Below are 27,521 nucleotides of genomic sequence, written 5' to 3'. Positions count from 1 at the left end.
CCATTGGCCATGTTGCTTATGTGTTGTTGGGAGCTGCTCATCATCTGTACCAGGATGATGCACGTGTACGTGTAACTCATGTAGGATAGTGTTGAAAAACTGAAAGGCTTGTACTACTTTTCCCAGGAGAACGATTCATGCTTTAAAACAGTCAAGGCTTGCATGGGGTCTGACTCCCAGAAGTGCTCAGATGTGCTTTGCTGAGTGCTGTGCATGTCTCCGTGTACCAGTATGTCTCCTGGACTAGAACCACCCCAAGCTATCTCTGTGAGGTAAATAGCTCACCTGGCAGATTTTTGTGCTGTCTATGATGAAGGATTTTCAGTGAATGGACATTGTTTTGCCACTTTATTAACAACTTTGTGTTTAGGTAAATAGTCCTGTGAGTTGGCTTCAGAGTGCCAACAAATTGTTCTATGTGACAGTAGCTTTGAATAAACCCACTTTACACCAGTGAGTACCTTGCTCAGCTGGATACTCGGGCATCCTTTGGTAAGCTGTAATGGTGGCATGAGCATTAACATCTGTAACAATGTGGTTCTTGTTATTTGTACTGTTGTGCTGGCTTTAGTTCCTGTTAATGGCTTGGGGCTTTTGTGGGCCAAACTGAACAGACTGTTGTGAGCAGTTCCAGGGGCGTTCCTGTTTTTGTGGATGGCTCCTGCAGTCACCTGTTGCTGCTGCTTTAGGATTGTCACACTTCAAGAGCTTCTGCATAACTTCTTAGTGCACGTCATGCAAACACATCCTGGAGAGGAGGGCTTGTTTTCCCCAGAATGAAAAGAAAAAAAAACAACAACAACAACAAAAAAAACCCAAAACACGCAAAACCACCAAAATGATGCATGCCATCTTGACAGCGGAGCAGATGTGGGCAAAGGGTGCTTCTAACCTGCAGCTGTCCTCCATGCCTGAGGAGAATGCAGCCTCCTCTGGGGTTGGAAGGAATGATTGGCGTTTCATTTGGAAAGTCATCCTCTCACTAGAGGATCTCCTCCGAGAGCTGCCTTTCTATCTTCCTGTTTAAAACCCTCAGCTGAACACCAGCATACCAATAGGTTATATCCTGTTTATTCACATGATGTGAATTCAAATGACACAAAGAGAAAGGAAAATTAATGGAATAAAGAAAGCTGTGGGAAGGAGACAAACTTTTAATGTGGTGTGCTAAAGAGGTATGAAATAGGAGTGTTAGAAAATGTTTGGTAGCATCTTTAGAAAGCCTTGCAGCCTGCAGAAACAGAAAGGCAGGAATATTGTGGAAGAGAAACAACCCAGTGCCTGGAAGATGAAGCGTTTACCCTCTGCTGCAGACCTCCTGCCAGAGACAGTTTACCTCTTCAGGCCCTGGCTGCCCATTTGCAGAATTTAGCATCTCCTCCGTGTGGAAGCTGAGGCTGGATGATGGATAGCTGCTAGCTTGAGGATCCAGATGCCTTTGAACTCTGCTTTCTTATTGCAGACTTTATAAGACATGGCAAGCGTGACCCACTTTGGCTCTTTCACAGCTTTACTGCAGCACAGACCCTGTGCAGACCCTTGGAGTTGCCAAGGATGGGGTCTCTGAAGTCATCTGGGTTAAAACAACTGTCTTGCCTCTCCTCTTTTTATTGAGGTACCTTGAGTGGTCTACTTCCCAGCCTGTTGCTGTAAACCCTCGTGCCGTCGTTACACGACAGCTTAGCATAGCTGAAATGAGCAGTGGTTAAGAATGGAGTGAGAGTGAGCAGCAAGTGGCTTCCAGTGTGGATATTTAGCCCAGCGTTGTTGCCAAAGCCTTCGTTAGGGGGAATTAAGGAGTTGCTTGCACAAAGGAGTATTTTGCCTTGCAGGGGGTTTCACTGAATCCAGCTTCTGGATTAAAGTGCTAATTAACACAAAATAATGCTTGTTGCTTCACTGTAAAAGTAACTAACACTGTTGATGGTGTATAAGCATAATGCGTGCTAGCGAGATCCCTACATTAGAAAAACAAGCTGTTGATACTGCGTGTGTGTCCAGGCATTTTTAATGGGTTGGGAGGTTTCCTTTCCAATGATAGCTCATGCTTCTGTGAGATCTCCTTAAAACAGAAGGGTATTTTAGCTCTTCAGTGGTTTCTTTTCCCCTGTGCATTAACTGGTTTTTTTAGTTCTTGAATTTTGATCAAGGCCTGGAGGCTACTTTAAGCTGGCTTTGGCTTCTTAGTTTACTTGTTTTTGGGCTAAGTGTCATTTTTCTCTCCTAAGAGATGAAATGCCAAGATTATGTCATTCCTACTTGTATCTAATAATAGCTTAATCCACAAATAATTGTAATGAAGTCACTCGGGCCACTGGCAGAGAGTAGTTTGATCCAAAGAGTGCTGGAATGAATGGGATTCTTTACTGAGAGCAAAGCAAAGCTTTGGGTCAAGCCCTAGGGTGCTATTCTGTGTATGCACGCATGCACGTGCATGTGCAACACTGTTGGGCTGTGCTGTGGAAACCAAATTTCATAAAAATCCCTGCCGGCTCTCCCAACTGAGCACTGGTGAGTAAAAGAAGATGCTGTACAGACAGACGGGAGAGGCGTTAGCAGCCCCCAAGGTAGCAGAGCAGTTGCCATAACACCACCAGCAGACATTATCCAGGCCCGTACCGCTGCTGCTGGAATTAGAGTAGGAATGTAGGTCTCCCAGCTGCCAAGTGCATCTTTTGTGTGGCCAAGGTGTCAGTTGCTGTTCTGGAGTAGGCAGGGGACTGATGAAAATGTAAACAATAGCAGCAACAGCAGGCAGGATTGCTGATTTGGTGCAGAAATTACCCAGCAGTGCCACTGCGCTCGTGTAATCGCATTAGAAAAGTCGAACTAATAAGCATGATACGAGGCCCCCTCTGTAGGGTACGCTAGCAGATAGGCAGGCACGTCACGTAAGCGTGTGGGATCCAAGGGGAAGAGCGAGCCGGGTGGGCGCGTTGGCAGAGCTGCGGGTGAGTTTGTGCAGTGCCTGCCAGCGCTGCTAACTCTGTTCTGTACGCGCTCAAAGCAGCTTAGTCTAAAGAAACAAAGGCAAGAAATAGTGGCAATGAGTTTGTTGCTTTCAAAGGACAAATTTAAAGGATTTGGCTTTTCTGGCAAATGCTTTAATTAAAATGATGATTTCTTTTGCCGGATCACTGAGCTATTAAACTCTAATCAAGCCCAGAAGAAAGTATTTCTACAGAATGTTTTCAGTGCAATTCCTGATTGAGATTGTGAGGAGGAGTATTATTTACCAAGATCTTATTAACAGACATTATAAGGTTGCTTATGCCCCCATGGGAACTGATGACAAAACTTTCATGGCCTTCATTAGAAATCAAAGCCTTTCGATGCAAGGTAAATATGGTTTTGGGTGCACATATAATAAAGTTATACATATTAGCTTAAAAGCAGCTTCTCTGGAAATGCTATTGGAAATTTTTAGTTTTCCTAATGTGTAAGAGAAATCCATTTTCTGTAGATATTTTTAGTGCGAACTTCCTCTCAAGTGCTATTATCTTACACTCTCTACCATTAGCGCTTGCTGTGTTTCCAGGCCAGTCATGTGATTGCTAAGCATCCCTGCCTGCTTTTTGAATGACTTGTCAGGCAGGAGCCAGAAAGGCAAGTAGTTACCGCTGGCTGCCGGCAGCTGCCTCTCCCTGCCTGCATCCTGATTGATAAAACACTAAAACACTTTCTTCTTACCCTTCTTGGAAGGTCATCGGTGTTTGGTTCAGTGTGAGACCCTGTCAGCAGAGACCCTTCTCAACACAAGCCTCCTATGTAGATGTAAAAATGTATTACTCTGCAGAAGGCACGCATGTGTGGGAACACACAACAACTACGCTATTGAAAGGCGTTTCAGAGCTGCACACTGCTGTTTCTCATTGAGCTATGGCTATTTGAGCATGAGCTGGATGAAGCGGTCCAGATTTCTGCCTTTTTTTTTTTTTTTACCACTTGTTACATTTACAACTCAAATGAGCTTGCTGCGCTTCAGAAAATTGCAAGAAGTGAAAAGATTACAGCCCAAATTCCTCAGTGACCTTAAATGTCTTTTTTTTTTTTTTTTTTTGGTGGCAAAACGCCCTAAGGCAAAGTATTTTAAAAACAGCAGTGCTGATAATGAGAGCTAATCACTTTCCAGATGTTTGCTATTTTGCTACATATGACTTTTTAAAAAAGGTATTTAAACTGATCCTGGCAGTTGTTGTGGATGTGTCTGTGTGTTTAATGAACAGCTGGCTCTTTTGAACTAGGAATTTTAATACTTTCAGTTCCATGAAACTAGAATGGGAGGAGGTGGCTGATTGTACAAGAGAGGGAGCACATTTTCTCATGTGAATTCAGAAGCAGAGAGGGAGGGAGAGAGAAAAAAGCATCGTAATGTTGCGTGTGTTTCAGTTTCAGTGGATCAAATCTTTCCTCTATCTGCATCCAAGCTATTTGGTTGTGATCAGATGATCAGAGCTCAAGGAAGCGATTGGAGAGCGAGCTGGCTGCAGCTGCACTGTAGGCTGTTTTCAGGGACAAGGAGCCACTGTTTTTCAAACATAGCATAAACATAGAAGTTATTTTGTAGGCTTCAGGATGCAGATATGGGTTGTGCTGCCAGCATTGTTCTGCTCCAAGCCTTTCGTTCTGTGGTACAGAGGAACTGTCCACATATCTGCAGGCGACGACGACGAGAGGAGTTGTCACATGAAATTCTGCCGCTGGATAGCGATGATGAAATGAGCAGACCCAGGACTCTTATCATAATGGTACGGTATACTTTAATCGGCAGAAAGAGGTGACAGAATTATTATTATAGATGTTATGTGATTTTTTTTTTTCCTTTAACTATGTATTCGTAGAGAAAGAGATTGTGACAGGCTGTTTGTCACTGTAGGTTAGTTTGCTGGTAGATTTACTGCCTCTGTTGTCAAACAGAGCTGAAATGTTACTTTGTAGGTGAAACTGTGGGCTACACATAAGCTCTGCATAAAGTAAATGTTCTGTTGTTTAATTGTTGGTGGGTTTTGTTGCTATTTGTGAGATAGACAGCACTGGAGCCAGTAGTGTGGTTATGTTTTATTTCAGACTTGGAATTCCAAACAGCAGACAGCTTAGGAAATGTTTACTAAATCTGTTCATCATGAAAACAAAAACAAACCCAAAAGCCAAACAAAACAGAAAGAAAAACCCTTTACTTTCACCCATGATGTAGTTAGAATTTATATCAAGTTATAATGCAGATAAACTCCCATATATCTTTGCTGCAAACTGTTTGCAGCAGTAAAATGTTTGCTGGATCACCACTTTCCGGTTTAGTGAGTTGCCTCTGCTCTTTAATGAAGGGGGGCTTGGAAGGCTCTCGGTCTTCGAGAGTTATTTTCTTTCTGAATTAAATTGGATTATTTTCATTTTGTGGTAGGAATATAATAAGTACTATAGGCTTACTAGGAATAAGTGGCAGGGTTGTTCCTCAGTATAAATCACTGTTTCAGAATGAGGAATATGCTTTCTGCTTAGTTACTGCTCTTCCTCGCCAGATGCACGTACGGTGAGCGTTTCCAGAACCCTGGAGTGGTTTGGGTCTGAGGTGGCAATAATCTGGTACTGTGTGGCTCTCACTTGCTAAAAATATTACCGAGACACTGCAAATAGTATTTTTGCCAGTTTCTCAGGGCACTCGTGTATATCATGAGTGGTAGAGATTGGATTTTTTTTTTTAATGTGAAGTATGTTATGATGAAGTCCAAAGTGCATCCCCATGATACCCCGCTGTATCACGCAGGGCAGTAACTGAGTTGTAAGTGGGTGATGGTAATATTAGAGAATGTAATAGCTGTCATGAAACCTAGCAGTGGTTTGACTAGAGCATTGCTGCCCATAGAGAGGTGTGTGATGCAGTCATGGCAACTATAGTAGCTAGGACCCAGTCCAAGCGGTGCTTTATGTGTCAGCTGAGGGTATTATCCAGTGCATGGGGGAGGCTAGTGGTCATAAGGAGGAAGGGATGGATTTCATCATCATGAAGCTGATGTTTAAGCTTCTTTTGCTTTAAAATCTAGAATATATAAAATAAACTTTTTTTATTTTTTTATTTTTATTTTTTCTACTTAATAGTTAAATAAATTACCTCAATGGCATTTAAAAAACTAACTGTCTCCTTCCTGGTAGTAATTTCAAGCATAATGAAGTGAGAAGGGTCTGGAAGAAATTGCAGCATGTCTGAGTATGGATCATCTGTGCAACTTGCTTCAATCTTTGGAAGAAAAAGGTGGTCTTGAGTGTTGTGGCAGCAAACAATGTACCAACCCCATACCCAGACGCAGTTATCAGCAGCTTGAGTTGCAGTTCTTTGTGCAGTAAATCCTGGAAGAGTGGGGCTCTGAGAGCTACAGCAAAGAGCCCTGGGCTTTCAGAGAAGTGAGGCTTTACCACAGCATGGAGGGAGCTGTGGAAGCTGTCCACCACCCTGCAGAGCTGGGGATACCCAAAGGAAAGGCACGCTGGCCAGATGGTCTGTTACCTGCTGCTGGATGTGGGCTTTCAGGGATCCCATCCTGGTCTCAAACGCATCCACCCATCGTAGTAACAGGGGGTTTGTTTTCTACAGCAGCAGTTAATGCACTGGTGTTTGGCCTCTCAAAAGGCTGCCCTTCCCCAGGAGATCTGTGGGATTGTTTTTTACACCTCGGTCCCTTTGCAAAGAGGAGGATGAGCAGTTCAGTGCTGTCATGAGGCTGCTGTAGGTGCAGGCAGGTGTTTTGGAGGAAAGCTGCTGGGCAGGGGACGGCTCAGGAAAATCGTCTTCCCTCACACATCTTTCTTTCTCTTCTAGATGTGTATTATTACTGTGCCTTTTCATTTAGAAGCAGTTAATCATGTAACAATCTAAAATAATTTGCCATTGAGCTTTGCAGTTAGGCTTAGCAACAGTGTGGAGAGCTGGCGAGTTGAGAGTAAAGCACTTCTTCAGAGCACTTCTGTGGCAGAAATGGATGGTCCTGTTTCCACCAGAATTCATATTACTTGAAAGAGCAGCATGATAAAGGGACCTTGAGCCTACTGGACCTTAACAAAACATGTGTTATGGTCCTAACAGATTGTGGTTTTCCTCTTGGTCTGTTGCAGATCATTGAAGTTTATGTCTGGATAACACAGTGGAGACAACTATGTAGACAAGCAAAGGAGTGTTTAGTTCACAATGTCATTATGCACGTTGTGCAGATGCCAGGAGCTAAACTGATCCCAACAAGATTACTGAGTGTTCATGTCTGAGGGCAGTAAGTGATTGCGGTGCCCAAAGAAGAGAGGCAAGGAAATCCCACAATGCAGAATATCTGAAATATTCTGACATACTTCGGTGCGATCACCGGAGATTGTGGGCTCCTGTCAGCTGAAGATCTGGCGTTTTATCATTTCCTGCCTTCGGCTGAAGTGGTCCTCTTTGTAGCTTGTGTGTCACCGACTATATGCTTCCCACTGAGAGCGTTAGTGTTTGGTATTGATTTCAGGAGATAAACTATGCCTTCTTTTTGAATGTCTCTAAGTCCCCAGGCTCTGCTATGTGTTCTTGCCAGTTTGCCTATCCCATGTGAAGCAAAAGTAAAATCTCAGTGTTGCCTTCGTTCAGAAAGCAGTCCTGAGGCAGAGAGAACAGCAGTCTCAACCCTAAAATACTTCCAGTAAGTATACAGCTCTATAGATGTGCCCCATTTTCCTTTGTTAATCCCTGAAGGGGAACGTCCCTTTAGATATTCTTCTAGGAATTGTGCCTTTGCCAGTGGCAGTCCAAGCGGGAGATGCTGTGGATGCACTCCATGAGAAAAGAAAGGGCAAAGGCCCAAGTTTGGTCTCCAGCTGTTGCTTAACGACCACCTACTAATCACTGCATGAAAAACCTTTAGGCATCACAGCAGGTATTTCTGGCATTCTAGTCCTTCCAGAAAGTGAAGATTGATGTCTTTATTCACAGAAAATTTTTTTCCTCTTCAGTTTGTTAGTTTAGAAATCTGGTTTTATCCTTGGGCAAGACAGATTAATATTCAGTTTTAGATCTTGGCTGGATCCACAGAGCAGGGAGAGACGTCAGACAAAACTGGAAATTCTTTGTCAATGACTATTGTGTGTCATCTTCTCTTGGACACAATCCTGGGAATTGCCAGAGACATGCAAACTAAGTATCCAAACAACCTCGAACTAGGCGTACAAGTTGAATCAATGTGTTCAGTGTCTCTGCATTTAATAGACCATCTTGTTGTTTTCTGTACCTTTAAGAGTATGTCTGTAAGAGCTGGTTTTCAAAATAAGTCTATGAGATGGTGAGGTTTGAGATATTAAAAACCTGTGTAGAGTGAATGCAAATGACTGTACATGCTGTTTCTGCAAGAAAAAGGAGAAGAGGAAGATGTCTGAAGGAAGAAAACTTAGTACGTGGGGTTTTGTGGAACTGTTTGGTGTTTGGAGTAGGGGCGCTAGCATTTAGGATGATGCTTTGTGCTTGGAACTTGTGACTTGAAAAGAAGTTGAGTTTTATCTAGGAGGTCATTCTTCAGGTTTTTATGTGATTTATTATGAACTGTGGCAGCTGAGATCTTTGTGGAAGATAAGAGCAAAGCATGATATTTGAAGATATGATCCTCCTCTTCACCCCTCACCCTTGGTAACCAGCTACACAAAACTGTGGTAAAATGTTTTGCATTTGGAATAAAATACCGTAACTTGAACTGATGTGTTAGCTTGAATACAGCAACAGCAAGGCGACAATACTACTCTCCTTATTCAGTTTTTCATCTCTGAAAAGAGACAGCTTGCAGAGATTTTCCGCTCCTCCCAGTTACAGAAGAAGTAAGAGAACCTCCCCTGTTGCGCAGATGCAGGATAGCTGCTCTGCTGTGGTGTACAGGTGGGGCTGGGGCGCTGCCTGAGCCGCTTCTCAGGTCACTGAGTTTATACATGGAATTTTAGCCTTCTAAAACCTGTAGAAACAATAAAAGCATGGCTTTGAGAATTTTTCCTCATTTAATACTAAAGTTTACCTCCAGAATTTTGTTCCTTAAATTTTGTTGCGCAATCCGTGTTAATTTTGTTTCTAGTTGAAATAATTCAGTGCACTTATTTCCTCATTTGTATGCATTTACCTACTGAAAATCTGTACCATATGCATACTAAGTGCTGTCAATAGATGGCAACTTTCAGAATTGTAAGATCACTTACTCATGACTTACTGTTTTTGTAGGTGGGAATGTGTGTACCCAAATGGGGAGGACTTGCAGCGGCTTTTGGAAGTCGGCATGAGGCTCAACTCTGGGAAGAGAAGGGTGTTCTCTTGCCCCGCTGTCTAAGAGGAGGGATTGTCTTTGGAAAGCCAGACAACCCAGGGCTGTAAAGTTCAAAAGAAGTATTCAAAATATTCATATCTTTTAGCTCAAATCAGATTCTTCAATGTGTAATACATTTTTAAGCAACAATAAACATATGTAGCTTTATTTGACTTCAGTCAACTTCCACTTCAGCGCTTGACCTCAGCAGGAACAGAAACAGGCCTGTGTTTGAATAAATGAATAACAATAGAGAGTAAAGAGGAAAAGTAATGAGTGATGCACAAAATGCAGTTCTACTTCAGAGCCATTTTTGCAACTGTTCCTGTTACCTTTGTGAATTCTTTGCCTTCTGTGCCTGATACCCCACAGGCCTGCTGGTGACTGCAGTGATTGCCAGCCTCGTCCCTTTGGTGCGGGCGCTCTGGAGCGGGCGGTGGTGCTCAGCACCCTCAGCACCAGAGCAGTGCAGGAGGGACGGTGTCCATCTCTCTTCTGCAGAGCAGTGTTTGGTCTGTGCTGAAAGACATTTGTAGGCAGCAGCCATGGCTCTGGGTGTAGTTTCTTAAATACAGAGGAGAATGAGCCCAAGATGTGGATCTGTTTTCATACTTCAGAGTGTTGCAGTAACATTTAAAGTACGCATATGGTTGCAAAAGAGGTGGCATTAAAAACAGCCTTTTTCCACTGAGCAAATCTTCTCCATTTGACTTTAGTACTCTGAGCAACAACGTTTTATATTGCTTTCACTTCTTATTAGTGTTGCAGCAACGTGTGTAGTACGACAGTGTGTGGAATGAAATTATTATGAATCTGTTAACTAAATTTTTATGACAGTTTATTGTTTTGAGTCCACACTCTTCATAAAGTGATGAAAACATCCTTCTTCATAAGGGGAATTTGTTATCTTTTTTTTTTTAAAGTGAAGCAAGCTATATATTTGTAAGCAATGCATGCATGCAAGAGTAGGGTATAAATTAAAGGGGCACAGAAAAGTCTCTGTAAGTAGCAGTCATTGGGAGTGCTTTGGGAAGGCTTTGTGATTTTACGCATTTGACGAAAATCACAATTTAAGATGCGTGTTCAAAATCCATCTTGGGAGAGAAGAAAATTGACCTATAGAAAGGTGTCCTATTTATAAATTATATATATACACACACACACACACATATATATATACGTATTTGTGACCAGCAACCTCTAGGTTTATTTTCAGAGATGTCCTCTGGGTTTTTTTTATGCACGTCTTGGGCTGCACAAATAGTTCCAGACTCATAACTCAGTTCAAATAATTTGATCTTTTGCCTTCCACAGCGAGGTTTTGGTAATGGGATGCGTGACTGCTCGTGGCACTATACGGACCAGGCTGTATGGGTGAGTTAGGTGGACAGTTAATATCTACGGAAACAGACTGGAAGCAGTGATACCGCCTGCTACCCTATCTTGACTGAGAAGCAGTGTTGTCTTACGCTGCTCAAGGTCCACTACAGGAGCACGTCTCCCTTAGCGGTATCGCTGTCCATAGCTTGCAGGAGACAGGTTGGGGCAGTGCAGGCAGCATGTATGAGCCAGAAGGATACAGAAATCCACCTGTGATGCTTCACGTGTGTCCCCAGCAGGTCTCAGGTGTTTGCACCGCATTACCAGCGAGCGCGTGCCTGTGGGCATCTGCAGCTGGAGCACCGACCTGCACCGCGGACGGCAGCTGGAGAGCTTCAGGCTGGGCGGTGAGCTGCAGGGTGGTGGCAGCAGCGCTTGTCCTCTTAACGTGTATGCATTATGCTTGGCCCAGGCTCCAGTAGGCTGGTTCTCTTCTGCTGAGTATGGTGAGCTGCAGCTGGTTTAAGAAGCGTACAAAGGAACAGTAAATTAAATTAATGCTTTCAGAAAATGATCCTAGTGCCAGTCCTCAGCCCTTGCCTGTCACTGGTGTTAACTCACCACTGGCTGCAGCACTGAAAGCTAGGCTGGGCTTTATTTTTCGTGCTGTTGTAGGTACAGAATCCTCCGAGTAGAGCTGATCTGGATTTAAATGCGTATAGCTGAGTTCAGAGTCCATTTTGGGCCTTTGGCTACAACCATGGGGATATTGATTTAGCTTGGAAACAATCATGCCCTGTAAGAGGTATGCTGATTGAGGAAGGGAGCCATAAAGAAACGGGGGCCCTTGGAGGACACCAGCCAACCGAAAGTACTGCCAAAGTAAAAGCTGCTGGGAGAGGCAAAGGGGGGAGGGAGAGCTGTTGAGACAAAGACAGTGTGTAAGAGAGGAAGAGATCAGTGATGAGAAAGAGAGAAGCCAAGTGGAAAATGTTTCTTCTCATCTGAAATTAGTTAGGCACACTGCTGTCAAACTTTGGTAAGATTTGATTTTTGAGGGCAAGCAACCACTGCTCTATGTTGACACATCAAGATATTCTGCTACTGCTTTATCCTCCTTCTGTGTTCTTATCAAAAGCTTTGGTTTTGCTTCACAGTGATTATACCTCTTCCTATGGATGTTAATCTCTCCTTCTTTGCCCTTCTTCTACCCCTTCCTTCCCAAAGTGGGAAACCATCTTCTGCTTTGACTTCAGGATAAATGCACTCCGTTCCCCTCCTGGGTGGAATTGGAAATCTGAATGGAATGTGACAGAACCGTTATTGATACTTCTCGCTTCCATGAAGTTTCTTCTTTACAACAGTAATCTTAATACAGTTGGTATAAACCCAGTTTAAATAAATCAGAATTCCAGTTCACATTTCAGACAGAAGCCTTATGCAAAGTCTCATTGCTCATGAGAGACGGAGAGGTATATCTCTGAGCCTTTATCTCCATGCTTCATGCTCTTCCATCTTGCAGAATCATTTGGTTTTAATGCATGTGGAAAGTCTTTGCTCCACAGCCTCTCCAGCAACCTCTGGCCAGCAAAGCAGGGTATCATGGCACAGTGCAACAGGAGTCATTTCACTTACTAGCAGCTGCTGAACCATTCCACCATCAGCGGCAACAGAAAGATGAATTGAGGAGTAGATACTGTGAGTACATCTGCAGCGTAAACAAACTGAAGTGTGATTACTGTGTGCTGTAAAACCTACCGTGGCTAGCATTGGTGATCGTATCTTTTTCTGTGCGTCCCAGGGGAGTTGCCTCCTGATTTCTAAAAACTCTCAAGAGATTCTCATTTCTAGATTACATTTCCTGAATCATACAAGTTTTTGATGAAAGGCATCACCACTTCATGACTATTAGATGACTACTGTCAGTGTGTGGGTGAGGATAGACGAGTTCCAGGTTGCAATACCTCCTGTAGCTTAAGAGGAACTGGACAAACACAGGCGAATGGTTTTGACGTTCCCTTAACCAAAGAAAGGTTTGTAAAGGCAAAACCCAGCATTTCATTTCGAAGGTTAAGCAGCATTTCAGCATATTTGAGCCTATCAGCTAGTACTAACTGGCAGCTCTGCTTTTGTGAGTGAAACAAGAAATGAATTCTCTGCCAAAGTACTCAAGTAACTGAACTCTTGTTCACTGCAGTGCTGTTGTTTCAGGAATACAGACACAGGCACGGTGTCTTCAGAGTGTTTGGAACTGAGGAAGATGGAGGAAGACGGAGTGTCTAGGAAATACAGGAACAATTCCTGGTCTTTTAGCTTTTGAAACACTGCCTTGCATAATTAAGGCTTCTAGCTTGAATTAGTGATTGGAGTGCAGACTATCATGGTGGGGAAGGGACTAGGATTCAGCACCAAAAAGCATGTCACATGAATGCTTCAGGATGTTTTGGGTGGCAAGGGTCTGATGTCATCTCAGGGCACTATTCCAAGTCTAGTCCAGCTGAAGCTGGCTCAGATCAAGGACCATGATCTCCTTTGCTGAGGTGTGGTAGCTGTACATACGTGCGTACGTTTCCAGTCGGAAAGAAACTGATTCCTTCATTGTTTTGGGGCTCAATTACTTCAGTTCTGCTAGGACTCTTATTTTAAACTCGGGGAACTCTGTAAATAAATACATATAATAAAAAAATGTACTTTTTTCATCCTGTTAATTTGGTGTGTCTTCAGAACAAAATGTTATGTTCTGTCTAAACAGAAAGAACTTGTGTGCAATATCTTACTTCTACAATTGTAGTCTGTTAATAATTATTGCCAATTTGTGGTTAGCTTAAAACATAATAGATTCTGCGTGTGTGGTTTTCAATGCAAAATAGCCATTGTAATGTTTGTCAGACTTCTTTCTGCCTCAGGGATCACTCTGAATACAGTGTATGGAACCAGTTGAATTGAACACTTCATGCCTTTGGTGTTTGTTTTTCCTCACTTCTCATCTGTCAACTGATGTGCTCATTTTCTTTTCATTAATATTGATACTTGCTTGGAGGTGAGGTGGCCAGATTCAGTTCTCAGTTATACGTGCGCAAATCCAGCAGAATAAGGTTTTCACTTAATGCAGTAAAACAGATCAGAAGTGTAATTGTGTGCTGCTTTGCATGTTTCTCTCCAAAAAGAAGAAATCATGAAGTTAGAGTGGAAAATGTGTGTGGTCTTGCTGGATCAATCAGTGGTTAGCTATGAAACTAGGATGTTGGGAGTCAAACATCACGTTACCAATCACTCATAACTTTCTTTGACATTTCAATGAGGGTTTGGTGTTACCTTGATGTTTTCCACAGGTTGTGACTTACGTGCTAAAATTAGCTCTTTCAGAGGGTAAGCTTTAACAGTAAAGAGATCAGTTACTGGAATGTAGATTTCTGGAACCAGATGCTCCACTGTCCTTTTTGAGATGTTTCTTCCACTAGTAAATTATGTGCAAACATGCATTGTAGCTATCTCTATAGGACATCTGACCTTAATGGGATTACGGATGAGGGACAAGTTCTTGGAAGAAATGGAGCTTGGAACTGGGTCTATTTTTTTCTCTCTTAGAGGTACTCGTGGCTTGAAGGTAAAGAATAAAAAGTGTTCACACAGCTGATCTGCACTTTATTTTCAGTGCCTTAGCTCTTTCTCTGTCTTTAACCCGTTCTCCCACGTGCTTGAGGAGCCTTTTCTCATCTCCCTAGAGCTCCCTAGAAAAAGCAACCAGGCACAGAGCATCCAGCTGCCTGTCCGGTCTCTCCACCCGCCAGCTGGCGCTTCTGCCTGAATTTGCTTATTCAGGCTGTGACTGGTTTGGCTTTTGCAGTGCTTGAGTTCCCCCGGCTATTGACCACTGTGAGCTCTTTGGTTTTAAGCAAGGGCACAGCCCTTTAGGAGGTGCAGTGATCTAAGCAGTTATCTAAAAGCTTGTTTGTTGCCAGGAATGTCCGGTTTTTTTGGCCTTACAGCCTTGCAGTTGAGTCTCCTTTTATCTTTTAACTGGCCTGTTACAAAAGAAGCCAAGTCCCTCGATGGCTGTCTGCTCCCAGGTGTTAGATGTGTGCTCCATAACACATCCTTCAGATGAACATGAGCAGCAGATGTGTGGAAGATACAGGGAAAGTAATCCTAACCTTGAGTCTGGTACGTCCAGTAGGAAACATTAACTGTTTCTGTGCAGACTTTCAATGAATATATTTTCCAATATTTAAGATATACGATGGATTTTGTTGTTCATGATGCATCTGGTTCTTCGTGATGACCATTTGCCCCTTGTAGCATCTGATTTTGTTTCTGCTGACAACGTAGCAAAGCCAACAGTTGGGGAAGGACTCGTGATTGAATTGTTTGTGCGTCCGTCACCTGCTTTTGTTCAGAAACCCTCTGACCAAGCAGCTCTGATAGATAGCATGCTCATTCCTCAAACACTTGTGTAAATACAAAATATTGTAGCAGAATGTATGGAAGTATAGAGGAAAACTCATGAACACAGTTTGAACTGAAGAACTATTTAGAAATAATAGCAATGTTTACTAACACGTACTTAATTCTGGTTTTTTTTATATAATAGTGAATCTAAGCCTGGAATTGTACCAATATGTTTTGCCTTACTTCTCCAAATCTAATTGAAACTGTAAATATCTGTTAATAAAATGTAATTCTAAAATGTTTTCATTATATAAAAAAGCCAGTTCTTGACAAATGTACTAAAAAGGACCTGCCCAAATGAAATGTTTGAGAGATGAGCTGACATAAAAGTTTGTACCAGCTCCCACTGAGAAGTTTCTTTATGCATTATTTTTAAACTGCCAAAAGCTTTTGCACGTACTAAGTACTTGCCAATTTTCCTTTTTTCAAACGAAATCAAAGACAATTTTAAGTTACGTGAGTCTGCAAAAAGAATCTGAATTGGTGGCTAAACATTGTTTTTTGTAAAATGTGTTCAAACGACAACTGTATTTCTTGGAAATATTTTTCACAAAAGGATTTGCTCCTTGAGTCAGACCGTGTCTGCAGTGTTTCAGGCAGAACAAGGAGCTGAGTGAGGAGGAACTGCAGTAAACTCTGCTTTATTTCCCATCCACATCCTTTTCTGGCACTTCTTTATGCCTGGCTGTAGTGTGTATTTGTAGGAAATCAGAAGTTAACCTCTTAGCTTCTGATTTCCTGACCAATTCTTTTGTATCCAGTTCAAGTGGTGCTTAATAGAAATAAGAGTCAGGATGTTCCAGCTATTTCTACAGTAAGAGGGAATTTTCTGGACTTTCCAGAATTTCCAAATTTAAAAAAAAAAAATTGATCTAAAAAACCCCGACCATAAAACCACAAACAAAACCTCTTGGTACAGAGTGAGATTGTCAATGACCAGTTTAGGTTTCGGGATAAGGCAAGACTGAAGGGCTTGTCTTTGCATGTTGGATACAAAGAGCAAGACGTGGGAGTGGGGAGAAATGCAAGGGCAGGGATACTGGCTTTTACTCATCCCATTGGAGAAAATCTTCCGGAGAAGGTGAAGGAAGAGGAACTACTATGATTCAACCCTCCGCCTTGCAGAGTCTGGGACCTGGAAGCTTAGAGCAGCTTTTCTGTGTTAAGAATGACATTGTTTTGGTCCTGCTTTCCAGCTCACTGAGAAATCATAAATAACTTTTGCTTTTTGATCTGTCCTTGGATAGCAGAGTTCTATAGCAGCTTCTTGGGAGGGCTTTAATACCTCATACAATTCAAAACAGACTTACTGGAATAGGAAAATCACATAGAAGGGTGAGGAGGATCAGCGAAGTTAGTCCATGGCTACATATGTAGGCAAAGACCGGACCTGAACTGGCCTGAAAAATAACTATGAGGGCATACAATGGAAGTCATAAAAATCAAGGATGGTCAGAGACATGTAGACTTTGCTTACAGTTTCTTCTGTCACAAGAGAAGTAGGGATCATCAAATGAAACTAATGGGGGGCAAGTTTGGAGGAAAAAATTTCACAGAATGAGTATTAAAACTGGATTTCCTTGCAACAAACGTTTAGCATCAATAGTGTCTGTGTAGGCTTGAAGAACAACTGAAAAAATTAATGAGAGAGAAGTCTTTGAGAACTAGTACATACGTAGATGCCATCCCAGGCTGGGAACCTGCCTGGATGGAAGTGGAATTGGAAGAGTATTCAGGAGAAATGCTATTATACTGACTGTTTTCTGTACTTTTACCTAAGCATCTATAGATTCTCAGAGGTGCAGAAATGTGGGTTAAATGAACTCTCATCCTACGCAGTATGACCATGCTTACATGAGCTGGAATTCAGCGTGGCATCCAGGTGAACATTCAGTAATTTGCTGCTGAAATAGTGTCGTACTTGGCATTTTCTTGCCTCTTACACATGCAAGTATGTCAGCTTGATTGACTTTGCTCCCATGAATTACTGGGATTTGTTGCAGGTTACGGTGCCTGTGCATGGGCCTGTATTGCAAGTCAGCTGGTGCGCGGGGCCGTGCCCGTGCGTCAGGACCTGCAGCAGTCCACTGCATATTCCTTGCTGTGAGGTTCAGATAACTCAAGGAATAGAACTGGATGGATTATATTATATTTCTTTTTTGCCAAGTTTTGGGTTATATTTAATTTTAATAACTTTACATGGGCTTTTGCAAACTGTAGGGCTCACTCTGAGATCCTAACCGCTGCCACTTTGGTATTTTCCTACAGTTTTTTACCTTCTTGTTTTGATAATACTGGAGACTGCACATTGGTTATAAGTCTCAATTAGGATTAGCAGGTTTTAATTAAGAAATCAAAAACAAAGCCTGGAAAGGTGAAACAATTCTCTGGGTATACAGAAAGTTATGCAAGAGTGAGAAATACCCTATCAGGTGTTGGCACTATCTATTAGACTACACTGTTTTGCTTCTGTGTTCCAAGAGATCAGTAAGAGAAGGGGAATGTCAAAAGGATGCAAGTTGTCTTTTTCTTTTTTCCACACACCAAACTTAACTAATGTAAATCTGACTTGCAGGGTTTTATATTTCACTCCTTTTTTGCTAAAATAAGAAAATAATCTTGCTTATCTACTTTTGAAATTTGTGTGGTTTTTTCTCTCTTGCAAAATGCCATTATTTAGCTTTCAATTTTATGATCCAGATGATGAATTATTGTATGCAGTTGCTTTCTTAATTGCTTAAGATACCCACAGGCACTAGAACAGAGAATACAGGAATTTGTAACATCGAATATATGTTACAAGCATGTGACATCAAAAACAATAATGGTCATACAGTCAGCTTGCACACATGTGGAGGGGAGTGTATTTTAAGTACTTAGAAAAAAAAACAATGAGGAGGATGCCAGAGTATTTTATGTCAATATTATATCATTGTAGATGTTGATTGTGACCTTGAGTAAATGAGTGAAATGCTTGACCTCCATTTGCTTCAGTTATTCGAGCTGGAAAATTGGGTGAAAATGTGGGTTCTCTTTATAAACCAGATGTTGTCTAATCTGAGCTTTTCTTGGTAAAGAAAAAGAAAAATAATTTCTGCAGCGTAGCATAGATATGAATAGCAAGTGTTAGAATTACAATCAGAAAAACATGCAGTGGAAGCAAAATCACAGCAGCATGGACATATCTGGAGATAGTAAATTTAGATGATTAAATAATTCAATCGCCTTTTATGGTCCTTTATCACTATGTGTTTTGTTGTCAAGGGCTGATTCCAGTCCAAGTAGATGAAAACAAAAGGGTAATGTTTGTTTGAAATATCCCAATGGATCAAACTAAAGAAGAAATTAAAGTAATTGCATATTTTGCTTTTGTACACATCAGCAGGACAGCGTTGCTAATGGAAAGTTTATTCTTCCAGCCTGATTGCTGATAAAAGAAGCAGCATTTTGTTTGCTACAGAGAGTAAGTATAGCCCTGTTTCTATCCAACCTGTGCAAAGATACCCAGTATGAAAGCCCGAAATGACTGCGCTTAGTTGTGCTCTATATGAGCCTGCGGCTCCACAGTGCAACAGGGACCTTCACGCTTGCAAAACCCTCCGTGGCAAGGAGGGAGTGGCGAGGTGTTGCACGGGGAGCAGGTCCTGGGCTGTGGGAGAGGGGAGGGACCATTGCTGGCTCACCTGAGCCTGCTTCCCAAGTGGGAGAACAGCAGGACGGCTTTTAGGAGCCCTGACATCAACAAAGGTGTAGTAAAGTGGCTTTGGGAGCGTGGGTGTTATCAGCAAACTCTTGTGAGTGCTTACAGGGCCGTTTTGAGGTGATGGAGTACCTGTGCTGCAAGGGCCCTGGAGCGCTGGGTGTGAGATCAGGCTGGGAGCTGCCAAGCTGCCCTCCCTGAGGTCTTCTCATCCCCCCCACCCCCGGGGAACGCTTCCAGCCGCAGCTCTGGCAATGCACAAAGAGACTGGCGAGCGCAGCTCGGGGGTGCTCCCAACCCCACCAGCTCAGCCAGAGGCTGTGGGTGAGCCTGGCAGGCAGGACAAAGAACTAGAGCAGCCTCTCACGACTTGGTTCTGCATGAGCGCACCAGTATCTGGGGCATGAAGCGAAGGTGAAGGCGCAGAGGAAGGAGAAGCTGGGATTAGCGTGCTGTCAGCCTAGGGAGAAAAGAAACGGATTGACATAGGCAGAGTCGCTGACATCAGGGACTCTGGTCTGGAAAGATCTGCTAGCAGAGCTCCGACAAATAAAGGGGCTTCTTTGCAAGGGTGTTTATGCAGGGACATTGTTGCCCTGCCTTGGAGAGCTCACCTTGTGTGCTGATGTCATTTTTACCGTGATGGATTCCCAGCCCTTTGCCTGGTCAGAGCTAGCTGTATGGATTTGTAGGCAAATTGCAAGTATCAGCTTTTTTAATGACTTCACACAGGGTTTGTACGTGAACATTGATGTTTCAGCTTAAGTTGTTAGACCAAAAGTGGAGTCGCATTTCTCCAGAAAACAATGTAATTCGCTTCCAGTTGAGTCAATACCTGAGTGACTTTGCAAAAGGTTGCTTCATATGTAGTTTTTCCTAACTAAATTGTTTTACCTGTTTAAATTGTTTTGGTTTTATATTTTCACCCTCTTTAAAAAACAAAACATTTTCAAAGCACATACCGATACTGAACATTTAATTCCAAAAGACCATCTCTTCTTGATCTCTCCCCCCTGCAGATCTTTGATGACAAAGGGATTGGGAGGGAGGTAACTAGGGCTTCCTGCATTATCTGGTAGCTGCTGTTTCTGGTCCTGGTGTAGTCATCTGCTTTACCTGTCCAGCATGAAGCTTTTAGGAAGTGCCATTTTTATATGTATTCACAAACCACCACAGAACACACGTTATTCCTGGAAGACAAACATGTGGTGTGCAGTCATCAACACCTCAGTTTTAGTCTCAGTTTCATTGGTAGATTTCTGGCAATTGTATCTGAAAATACACGCACTGTGCTGCCACTCACTACAATCAATTTCCTAGCAAGCCCTCTGACCACAGAAAGGGTGGCAAATTATAGCTGATAGGGTTTGCGTTGTCCAAAGGCATAATTGACTTGTAGCAGCGTTGCCCTGCCGCACCATCCAGGGTGTGACAGACAGTAATGGTGGCCTTGCTGGGGGGCTGCAATGGAAGACCAGGTGAGGAATGTAGGAAAAGCAGCATCAGTATGTATTCATATGGCTTATCTACTGGCGCTGCCTGCGTGTTGTGGGATACTAACTGCGGTGAGTTATACCAGCAAGGTCTCCAAATTTCATGACTTCTGTATCTTACATCCATAATACAGGATAGAAAAGGCTGGAAGGCTATGTGCAGTAAGTTTTATTTGTTTTGTGGTTCTTTTTAAAATAATAATTAATAGTAATTAAAAAAAAGCCCTTTGTGACTCTCTCCAGGGTACCATATTTTTTCTTCTTCTCGCTGATACTTGAGCCAATAGCTGCCTGTTGGCCATGGGCTACAGTCATGGTTGCAAAGTGCGGAATTGTTTCTGTTTCTCCTCCAAGGGCTGGATGTTTGGCACGGCTGTCGTCCTTTGGTGGTTCTTCAACGGCTTTATTGCTGTGGTTCTACCAGGAACTCTGACGTGCTGGAAATGCCACAAGTCATTCAAGGGAGGTAGGCAGGTATCTTATCTGCACTCTGCCAAGTGGGGAAGGGTTAAGTTTGTCAGCCAATTTTTTCAGTTCTGGTCTACGCTGTGGAGACTGCCTGAATGGTAGTGTCACTGTCAGCGCAGTGTCTTAGTTTATAAATGAAGCAAGTTTTGTTATGAGAGGTTTGCCTTTCTTTTCAGAATTTAATTTCAGAATAGGCATAACAGGCAGTTAATGCAGGTTGTTCCAGCAAAGGGGTTTTCGTACTTGTTAATTAAACTATCTTTCTCAAATCTCTTAAACAAAAGGCCTGAGTCAGGTTTAGGTGCGTAATGACTATGGATGTGCAATTATTTATACATGGGCATAAGTCAAGGCTATGTTTTTGACTTGCACTCTGCACGTGTCAGTGTTGCTCCCAGGCAGAAGGCCTGAGCTGAAAGGAAGCATTCACTCCCTGAAACTTGCTATGAATTCAGTATTTGCATGCTTTTTTTTTTTTCCCCCCCCATTCTCTAAATTTGGGAAAATAAAAAATAAAAAAAATGCCAGTGTGGCTAACTGAAGCTTCATTTCTCAATTGTTCTTGGTGGGAGTTAGTAGATTATATTATTTTAGAAGGACAATATGTTGAATTCAGTGTTTGCTACACAGCAACTCAAATATTTAGCCTGTTTGGATTGTCTTTTATGCTAGTTAAAGATACGTACTTTAGGGACTGAATTTTTGTATCTTTATGTGGCTGTTAGCAAAGCACTAGTGAAATTCATTTTCCAATGATTGCACAACATACTGTAGCAGTGGTTTAGTTTGTCCAGCAGTACATTTTTGCATATTGCTGTATATCATACATTCAAACTGAAGTAAATGAAGCATGACAGCGAATAGATTTAAGAGGGAAATAAATTAAGTTGGACAGAAGCTCTAGAAGAAATGTAGAAAAAGAGAATAAAAAAAGTTCTTTAATAACTCATAACCCCTATCAGAAAACTGACTGCTAGCAGCTCTGAAGCAAAAGGAATGCATAGCTATTTCTTACCAGCAGTAGAGATAGCAAATGTTATTATTTTTCCGATCTAGATATTAGTAAGTTTCTTCAAAATGTTGGGAACAGATGAAAACGTTCAGCAAAGACAGCAGAGTGGAGGGCAATTACACACTGAATTGACTACATATTGTATCATTTCTGAAGTGCTTCAACATCCTTGTTTTGACTATGTGAATCTGATACAGCAGTTCACAAATGTAAACCAAGGCTCGTGGATTTCCTGTGACCAAACACTTCTTTTCTTGGGATAACTGGAAGTAAGGATAACACTTCTCACCTTACACATAATAGTTCTGAATTTAACAGCAGTGCAGGAGCTTTATTCGTATTAACGTAACCAATTTTATGATCATCTTAAAGTACCCGATATTTTTAATCGAAGAGATAGAGAGGGAATTAGGAAATTAGGAAATCTTTTACAGTCACACTAATGCTAATGAAGTTTTGCTTCATACTTCTGCTACAGGACAAAGCCTTATTAGACATTTAACTGGTGATGTTATTCTCCATTACAAGTGTAGAGGGATTTGCATTCAAAACAGATTTAAGAAAGTGGAATCTTTATTTGCAATTGTTTACTATTAGTTCTGTTTATATTTCTGCATGAATGCTGTAGCTTATTTGTTATTTCATTGCTTCAACCTTTTAATGCCTTGGTGTTGAGAAAATATAATGCTCAGTGCCTTTAGCATCGAGTCTGAAAAACTGGCGGTCAGAGATATAGAAATAAATGAGGTTTAATGTTATTAGGAATGAAAATCCTTTGGACAGAAGATACTCAGTGGCGTAAATTGGATGAGGACCAGCTGGAAACTTGAACCTAAGTTCATCTTTTGTATTATTTGGAAGTAACACAAGTTCATCAAAGTTTCAGGAAGCGGTGGTGACCCTTATCTCAGTGGAAAGGCTGCCCTGGAAGGGCTCCTCGGTGCTGCTGGAGGCAGGAAGCTGGGAGCGAGCCTTCCCGAGGAAAGGAAAGATGGAGCTCAGCTTGTTCTCTGTGACCGTTGGAGAAAGGAGTCAATAGGCGAAGGAGCCTCTGAGAGGAATTGATACCTGCTGAAAGTTAAGCCAGCAGAGCTGATGGATCCAGCATTGCATTTAACTTCTGGCAAGGATCTCTTGTCTTGGCAGCTGCACTCACTGCGTTATGTGAGAGGCACTTGGGACTCGGTGTAGATAGCGTGGTGGTTTGAGAGAAAGCAAGGGTGATTCCAACTTGGTTAATGTTGCGGTGCTATATTGGTAGCCACTTGAAATGTCTGCATACCTTGGCAAAGGGTTTCTGTTGTCTTTTCTGTTTTCTAGTGCCAGACACGGATGCTTTTCACTGCTAAGTAGGAGTACAGTGAAATCTGTCTTAAGCAGTCTCACAGCAGGCTGGTAATGCTCGGTTTAAATAAAGGAGGTGATCTTCTCAAAGGCAAAGCTAAATGATGAAGATAAGGATGAGAGGGGTTTTTAATTCATGAAGTTGCACCATGTTTTAACTGTGAAAGACAAAGCAAAGTAATCAGACCGATGCGTTGTTTTGTAGTGCTCAGGTCAGACACGCTGGGCTCAGTGTGACTGCTCTGCTGTCATGGAAATCCTGCATGTGGAACGATCATGGAAATTCTGCAAAGGTTTGTTACTTTGGATCAAATGTTAGTAATGCTGAAAAATGTGTGAAAGAGTTCATAGAACTCAGAATTATTTGCTGGAAAGAAAAAAAAAAAGTCACTCGGTAAAGTTGCAGATCTCAGACAGAGTATTTAATTGAAACAAGCTGTGAAAAAGATGCTTATCGTCCAATTTGCAAAAAATCCGGAATGAAAAAGCAGAAAACCTATCAATTTGTCTTAGTTATGCACACCGATATTAAGTAAAAATAAAAAAGCTAATGCATGCCACATAAAGACTGTGTGCATAGGGGAATGCAGCTTTGCTGCTACAGCAGGATGGATCCTCAGCTGGAACAAAGGAGAAGAAAAGGGTCTGTGTGTGCATGCACATGTGTGGGCACTGAGGGGGTTGGGGCAGTTGTAAAAGACCTTTGTGCCCTGCCAGCCTTCAGACAGCTGAGCGTTGGGCAAGTCTCCTACCTTCATTAAGAACAGTTTGATTGCCCGTGCCACTGCTTCCGTTGCCTTTGTGGTTCTGAGGCACTCTAAACCTGGTGAGGAGCTGCTGTGCTTGCCCCTGCGTGGGGTATCTGGGGAACAGGCTCTGTCTAGCAGCTTTACTCTCACCTGAGGTGGGAGCAGGGTTGAAGCAAGCAGTCGGTTTTCTTAGGTGGCAGGTGACAAGCACTTCTAAAACCAGGTTGTTACAAGCCAAAAATGTATTTTGCATATTAGCATATAAATGTCTCTATTTTTCCCTTTTTATAACTGTCTGCAGGTTTAGGAATTTGCAGGGTGCTTCCTCTTATTGGTGTTTCATGCCCCTTTGAAAGGGGAACTGTTACCTTGGTCCAAAAGCAGAGATGATTCTGGGCCACGGCAGCACGAACCTGTTGCTGTGTGCTCTGTGATTGAAGTCTGCTACCGAGGGGCTCGGTAGGAGGTGGTTGTTCCATGAGTGCCTTTTTTTTAGCTTGCAGGCGTACGTGCACATGAAGTAAGAGTGCAGCCATTTCGGCTTTCAAATCGGGGAGGGCGGTAAGGAGAAAGGATGTAATGGGTTCTGAGACAAAGACAGATGTTCAGTTGCAAGTGTTTTTTCTACAACTTCCTATTTTGATTTGCATTAGAGGCGGGGGCTGGGTGTATTTGTGGTTTAATGAGACACTCTCGCCTTAATAGCAGAATATTATTCACAGGAAGAAATGAGTTATTGCTGGTTTTCTTCTTCTTTCTGTTCAGTTACTGTGGATACAGCATGTAAGTTTTAGACATACTTCCCCCTTGAACAGGATACGCAGCTTCCAGTTGTTATGCTGAAGCTGCTGAAGGAAAGAGGTTAAAAGAGCACAGTATTTAAACAGAGATTTGTTTGCTGCTTGAATTTGTACGGATACAATGAGCTTTCGCAGGAGATTCAGAAGGGAGCCCAGCGAACTGCGGAGGAAGAGAAGGACCATTAGGCGAGTGAATCAAGGAGAAATTCACAGATTAAGCTGTGTGAGTATACGTCTCTTCTTCCATCTCTCCTATGAAATTGCTAAGAAATTACAGGTCAAACGCTCCTCAGACTACGCATAGGAGAGAGCAGGATTTATTCCTTGGTGTGTACGTAGGATTGACTGAGTCTTGTCAATCCATGTGATGAGGTACTGAACATTGGAGAATGATTACTGAAGTGTGAGACTGAAGCACAGGGAGTTCAGGAGTTTATAGAACTCAAGTGCGTTAGGGAAACGTTTGTATAGCATCAAGCTGTCGATCAGACACGTACTGATAGCATGATGTGAGAGTCTCTCTGGTGCCTGGTAACACATGCTTGGTAGTTCCATGAAAACCCATAATGTTGCTTCTGGAGTAGAAAGTCACTCTGTGCTATTTCAGATCTCACAATCTACTATGGGTGATTTATGCCTTTCAAGGCCAGGAGGTGGAGGAGAAAGCCACTGTCCTCCTGCAGTGCAGGGAGCAAATGGAGAAAGCTCCAGAGCCCTGATGGAAAGCTGGAGTGAGGTTCTGCCCCCAAGGCAGACGGCAGCTTTGCCAGCGATGGCTTTGGGCTAGGACTGCACCTCCCGAAACTCTGCTGTGTGACGCTGGGCAGCTCATGAGTTCCTGGCTGAAATTGAAACTGCAGATAACTTTATGTAAAACGCTTAGAGCCTTCTGTTGAGAAGCCTTAGGCAAGTACTGGTTTTCGGTGTAATCTTTTAACTTGAGAGATTACTTTTAGATATCAAACGTTTAATGGCTTCCCCAAGAATAATTTGGAGACAACAGATCCTTTTCTTCATGGCAAGAGGTGTTTGGTTTTCTTCCGTAGTTTTGTATATCCAGTTACAAGCTGTGTTTCCATGTGCATGCTGGAAGCTCTTTAGGGGCTATTCTGCATGTCCAGTGTAAAAGAATCAGTGATAATATACTGAAGAAGATTATTCTCATTAACTTTTTTTAAACAGGAAGGAAAATAAATTTGTAGCTCTAACAGTTGTTCACAGATTGATGAAGATGGTCTGTGGTTCACCTACTAGAGTGTTTGGGTTTTGCTTGTGACTAGCTGCCATTTTAGATAGATATTTTATATGGAAATGGACCTTTTTGACAAGGCTGCTTTATAGTGTAGTTCCTGCTGCCCTGAGCTATCGACATACAGTTGAAGATACCAAGTGTAAGCTTCACGGTCTTGGGTCCCAAGAATGAATGCTGAAAGCATCTAACCCTGGCAGTTCACAAGACTTTGGTAGGAGGTAGGCACTGCTGCTTGCCTTACCCTCTTAAATCCTGGTCAGGAGGGATTTTTGTCATTATTGTACAAATCCCGTCTATACTTGAATAGTGCTCACCAGAAGTGGTTGAAGCCCTACAGGGAAGTATGGCTGGAAATAAAACAAAGTCTGAATAACAACAATAAATCAGTAGCCTGCCTGCAGATAGAGAGGAATATATTTGTTCATTTTTTGCCTGTATCCTCAGATAACAGAAGCTGAGTCTGTTCAATTTAGTGGTGCCAAAGAACCTTTATATTGTTGTGATTTCTAAGAGTCAATAAAATGTATTATACTCTGACCTGAAACTTAGAGCGCTTGAAACCGTGGGTCTTTTGCCTTTAATTGGAAATAGGTAACATGCCTTTTTCGTCAGAGGCTTGTGGTTCGCACTGCACTTCCTGTGAGGTGGCTGGCTGCTGTAATGTCGGGGACATAGTTCGGGTTTTCAGGGCAATCTGCTCTGATTTCTATTCTTTGCAGACATAAGTCACACTAAGATGGGGTCACTGTGTCATGCTATTCTGCAAGCTTATTTCTCAATAGTTTGTTTAGCCCTTAAGAAACGCGGGCACACTTGGCTTTACTTTTGTGGCTTGTGACCTGTGTCTTTCTGCCCAGTGTTTCATAATTGGAGCATGTTAAATCTTTGGCCTACGGGCACTTTTTGCAATCAACCAGGAGCCGATCTCTCCTTCATGCATCAGTCCTCCGCACCTCCAATGTTGCAGGTTTCAAAGTGATGTTAGCTCCCGCCGCAGCTGTAAAGGCTTTCATATACAGGGACCTTATTCAAAGAGAGTGTTTCTTAATGTACTACATTTAGACCTGTATTTTCTGTAGATGAACTTGTATTATTTGCTAGAAATTCCTTTTTTAAGACTAATTATGTTCTGATTAGTTTTAATTGATTGTAGGCTGTTGATTGAGCTCAATGTGGTTGACCAGATCTTGCTCTCATTTACATTCTGCTTGTGTAAATGACTTGAAAGCTAGATAATTGATTGGGAGGGTAGTTGATGTCAAAGAAACAATTATAATTTTAATGTCATTGTGAGAGCTGATTTTATAATGGTCATGTATAGATACTAATTTTTACAGATAAAGCCTCTGTGGAAATACTTACAATTATTTCATAGAATCATAGAATGGTTTGGGTCGGAAGGGACCTCAGAGATCATCTAGTTCCAACCCCCTGCCATGGGCAGGGACACCCTCCACTAGACCACATTGGCCAAAGCCTCATCCAGCCTGGTCTTAAACACTTCCAGGGATGGGGCATCCACAACCTCTCTGGGCAACCTGTTCCAGTGCCTCACCACTCTCACAGTAAAGAATTTCTTTCTAACATGTTATCTAAATTGACCCTCCTTCAGCTTGAACCCATTCCCCCTTGTCCTGT

General features: G+C 42.3%; 1 protein-coding gene across 10 annotated transcripts in view; it reads left to right on the top strand.

Annotated features, from left to right (window-relative positions):
* Nucleotides 1–27,521, top strand: part of DOCK10 (dedicator of cytokinesis 10) — a 162,986-nt gene that overhangs the window by 24,046 nt on the left and 111,419 nt on the right. For 3 of the 10 annotated variants that reach the window (XM_054835259.1, XM_054835261.1, XM_054835260.1), the window contains exon 1: nt 4,398–4,748. The exons of 3 other annotated variants lie outside the window; for them this stretch is intronic. In XM_054835259.1, coding sequence (XP_054691234.1) covers nt 4,584–4,748 — 165 coding nt within the window. In that variant the 5' untranslated portion in view covers nt 4,398–4,583. Of the gene's footprint in view, nt 1–4,395; nt 4,749–24,508; nt 24,855–27,521 lie in introns of those variants that run through there. 4 more of the 10 variants (XM_054835268.1, XM_054835267.1, XM_054835269.1 and 1 more) reach the window with 3 other exon arrangements.

Source organism: Grus americana, chromosome 9 (genome assembly GCF_028858705.1).
Source record: "Grus americana isolate bGruAme1 chromosome 9, bGruAme1.mat, whole genome shotgun sequence".
In the NCBI taxonomy this organism is placed as follows: domain Eukaryota; kingdom Metazoa; phylum Chordata; class Aves; order Gruiformes; family Gruidae; genus Grus; species Grus americana.
Note: the sequence above shows the minus strand (reverse complement) of the source record. Positions and strands in the feature narration are given on the sequence as shown.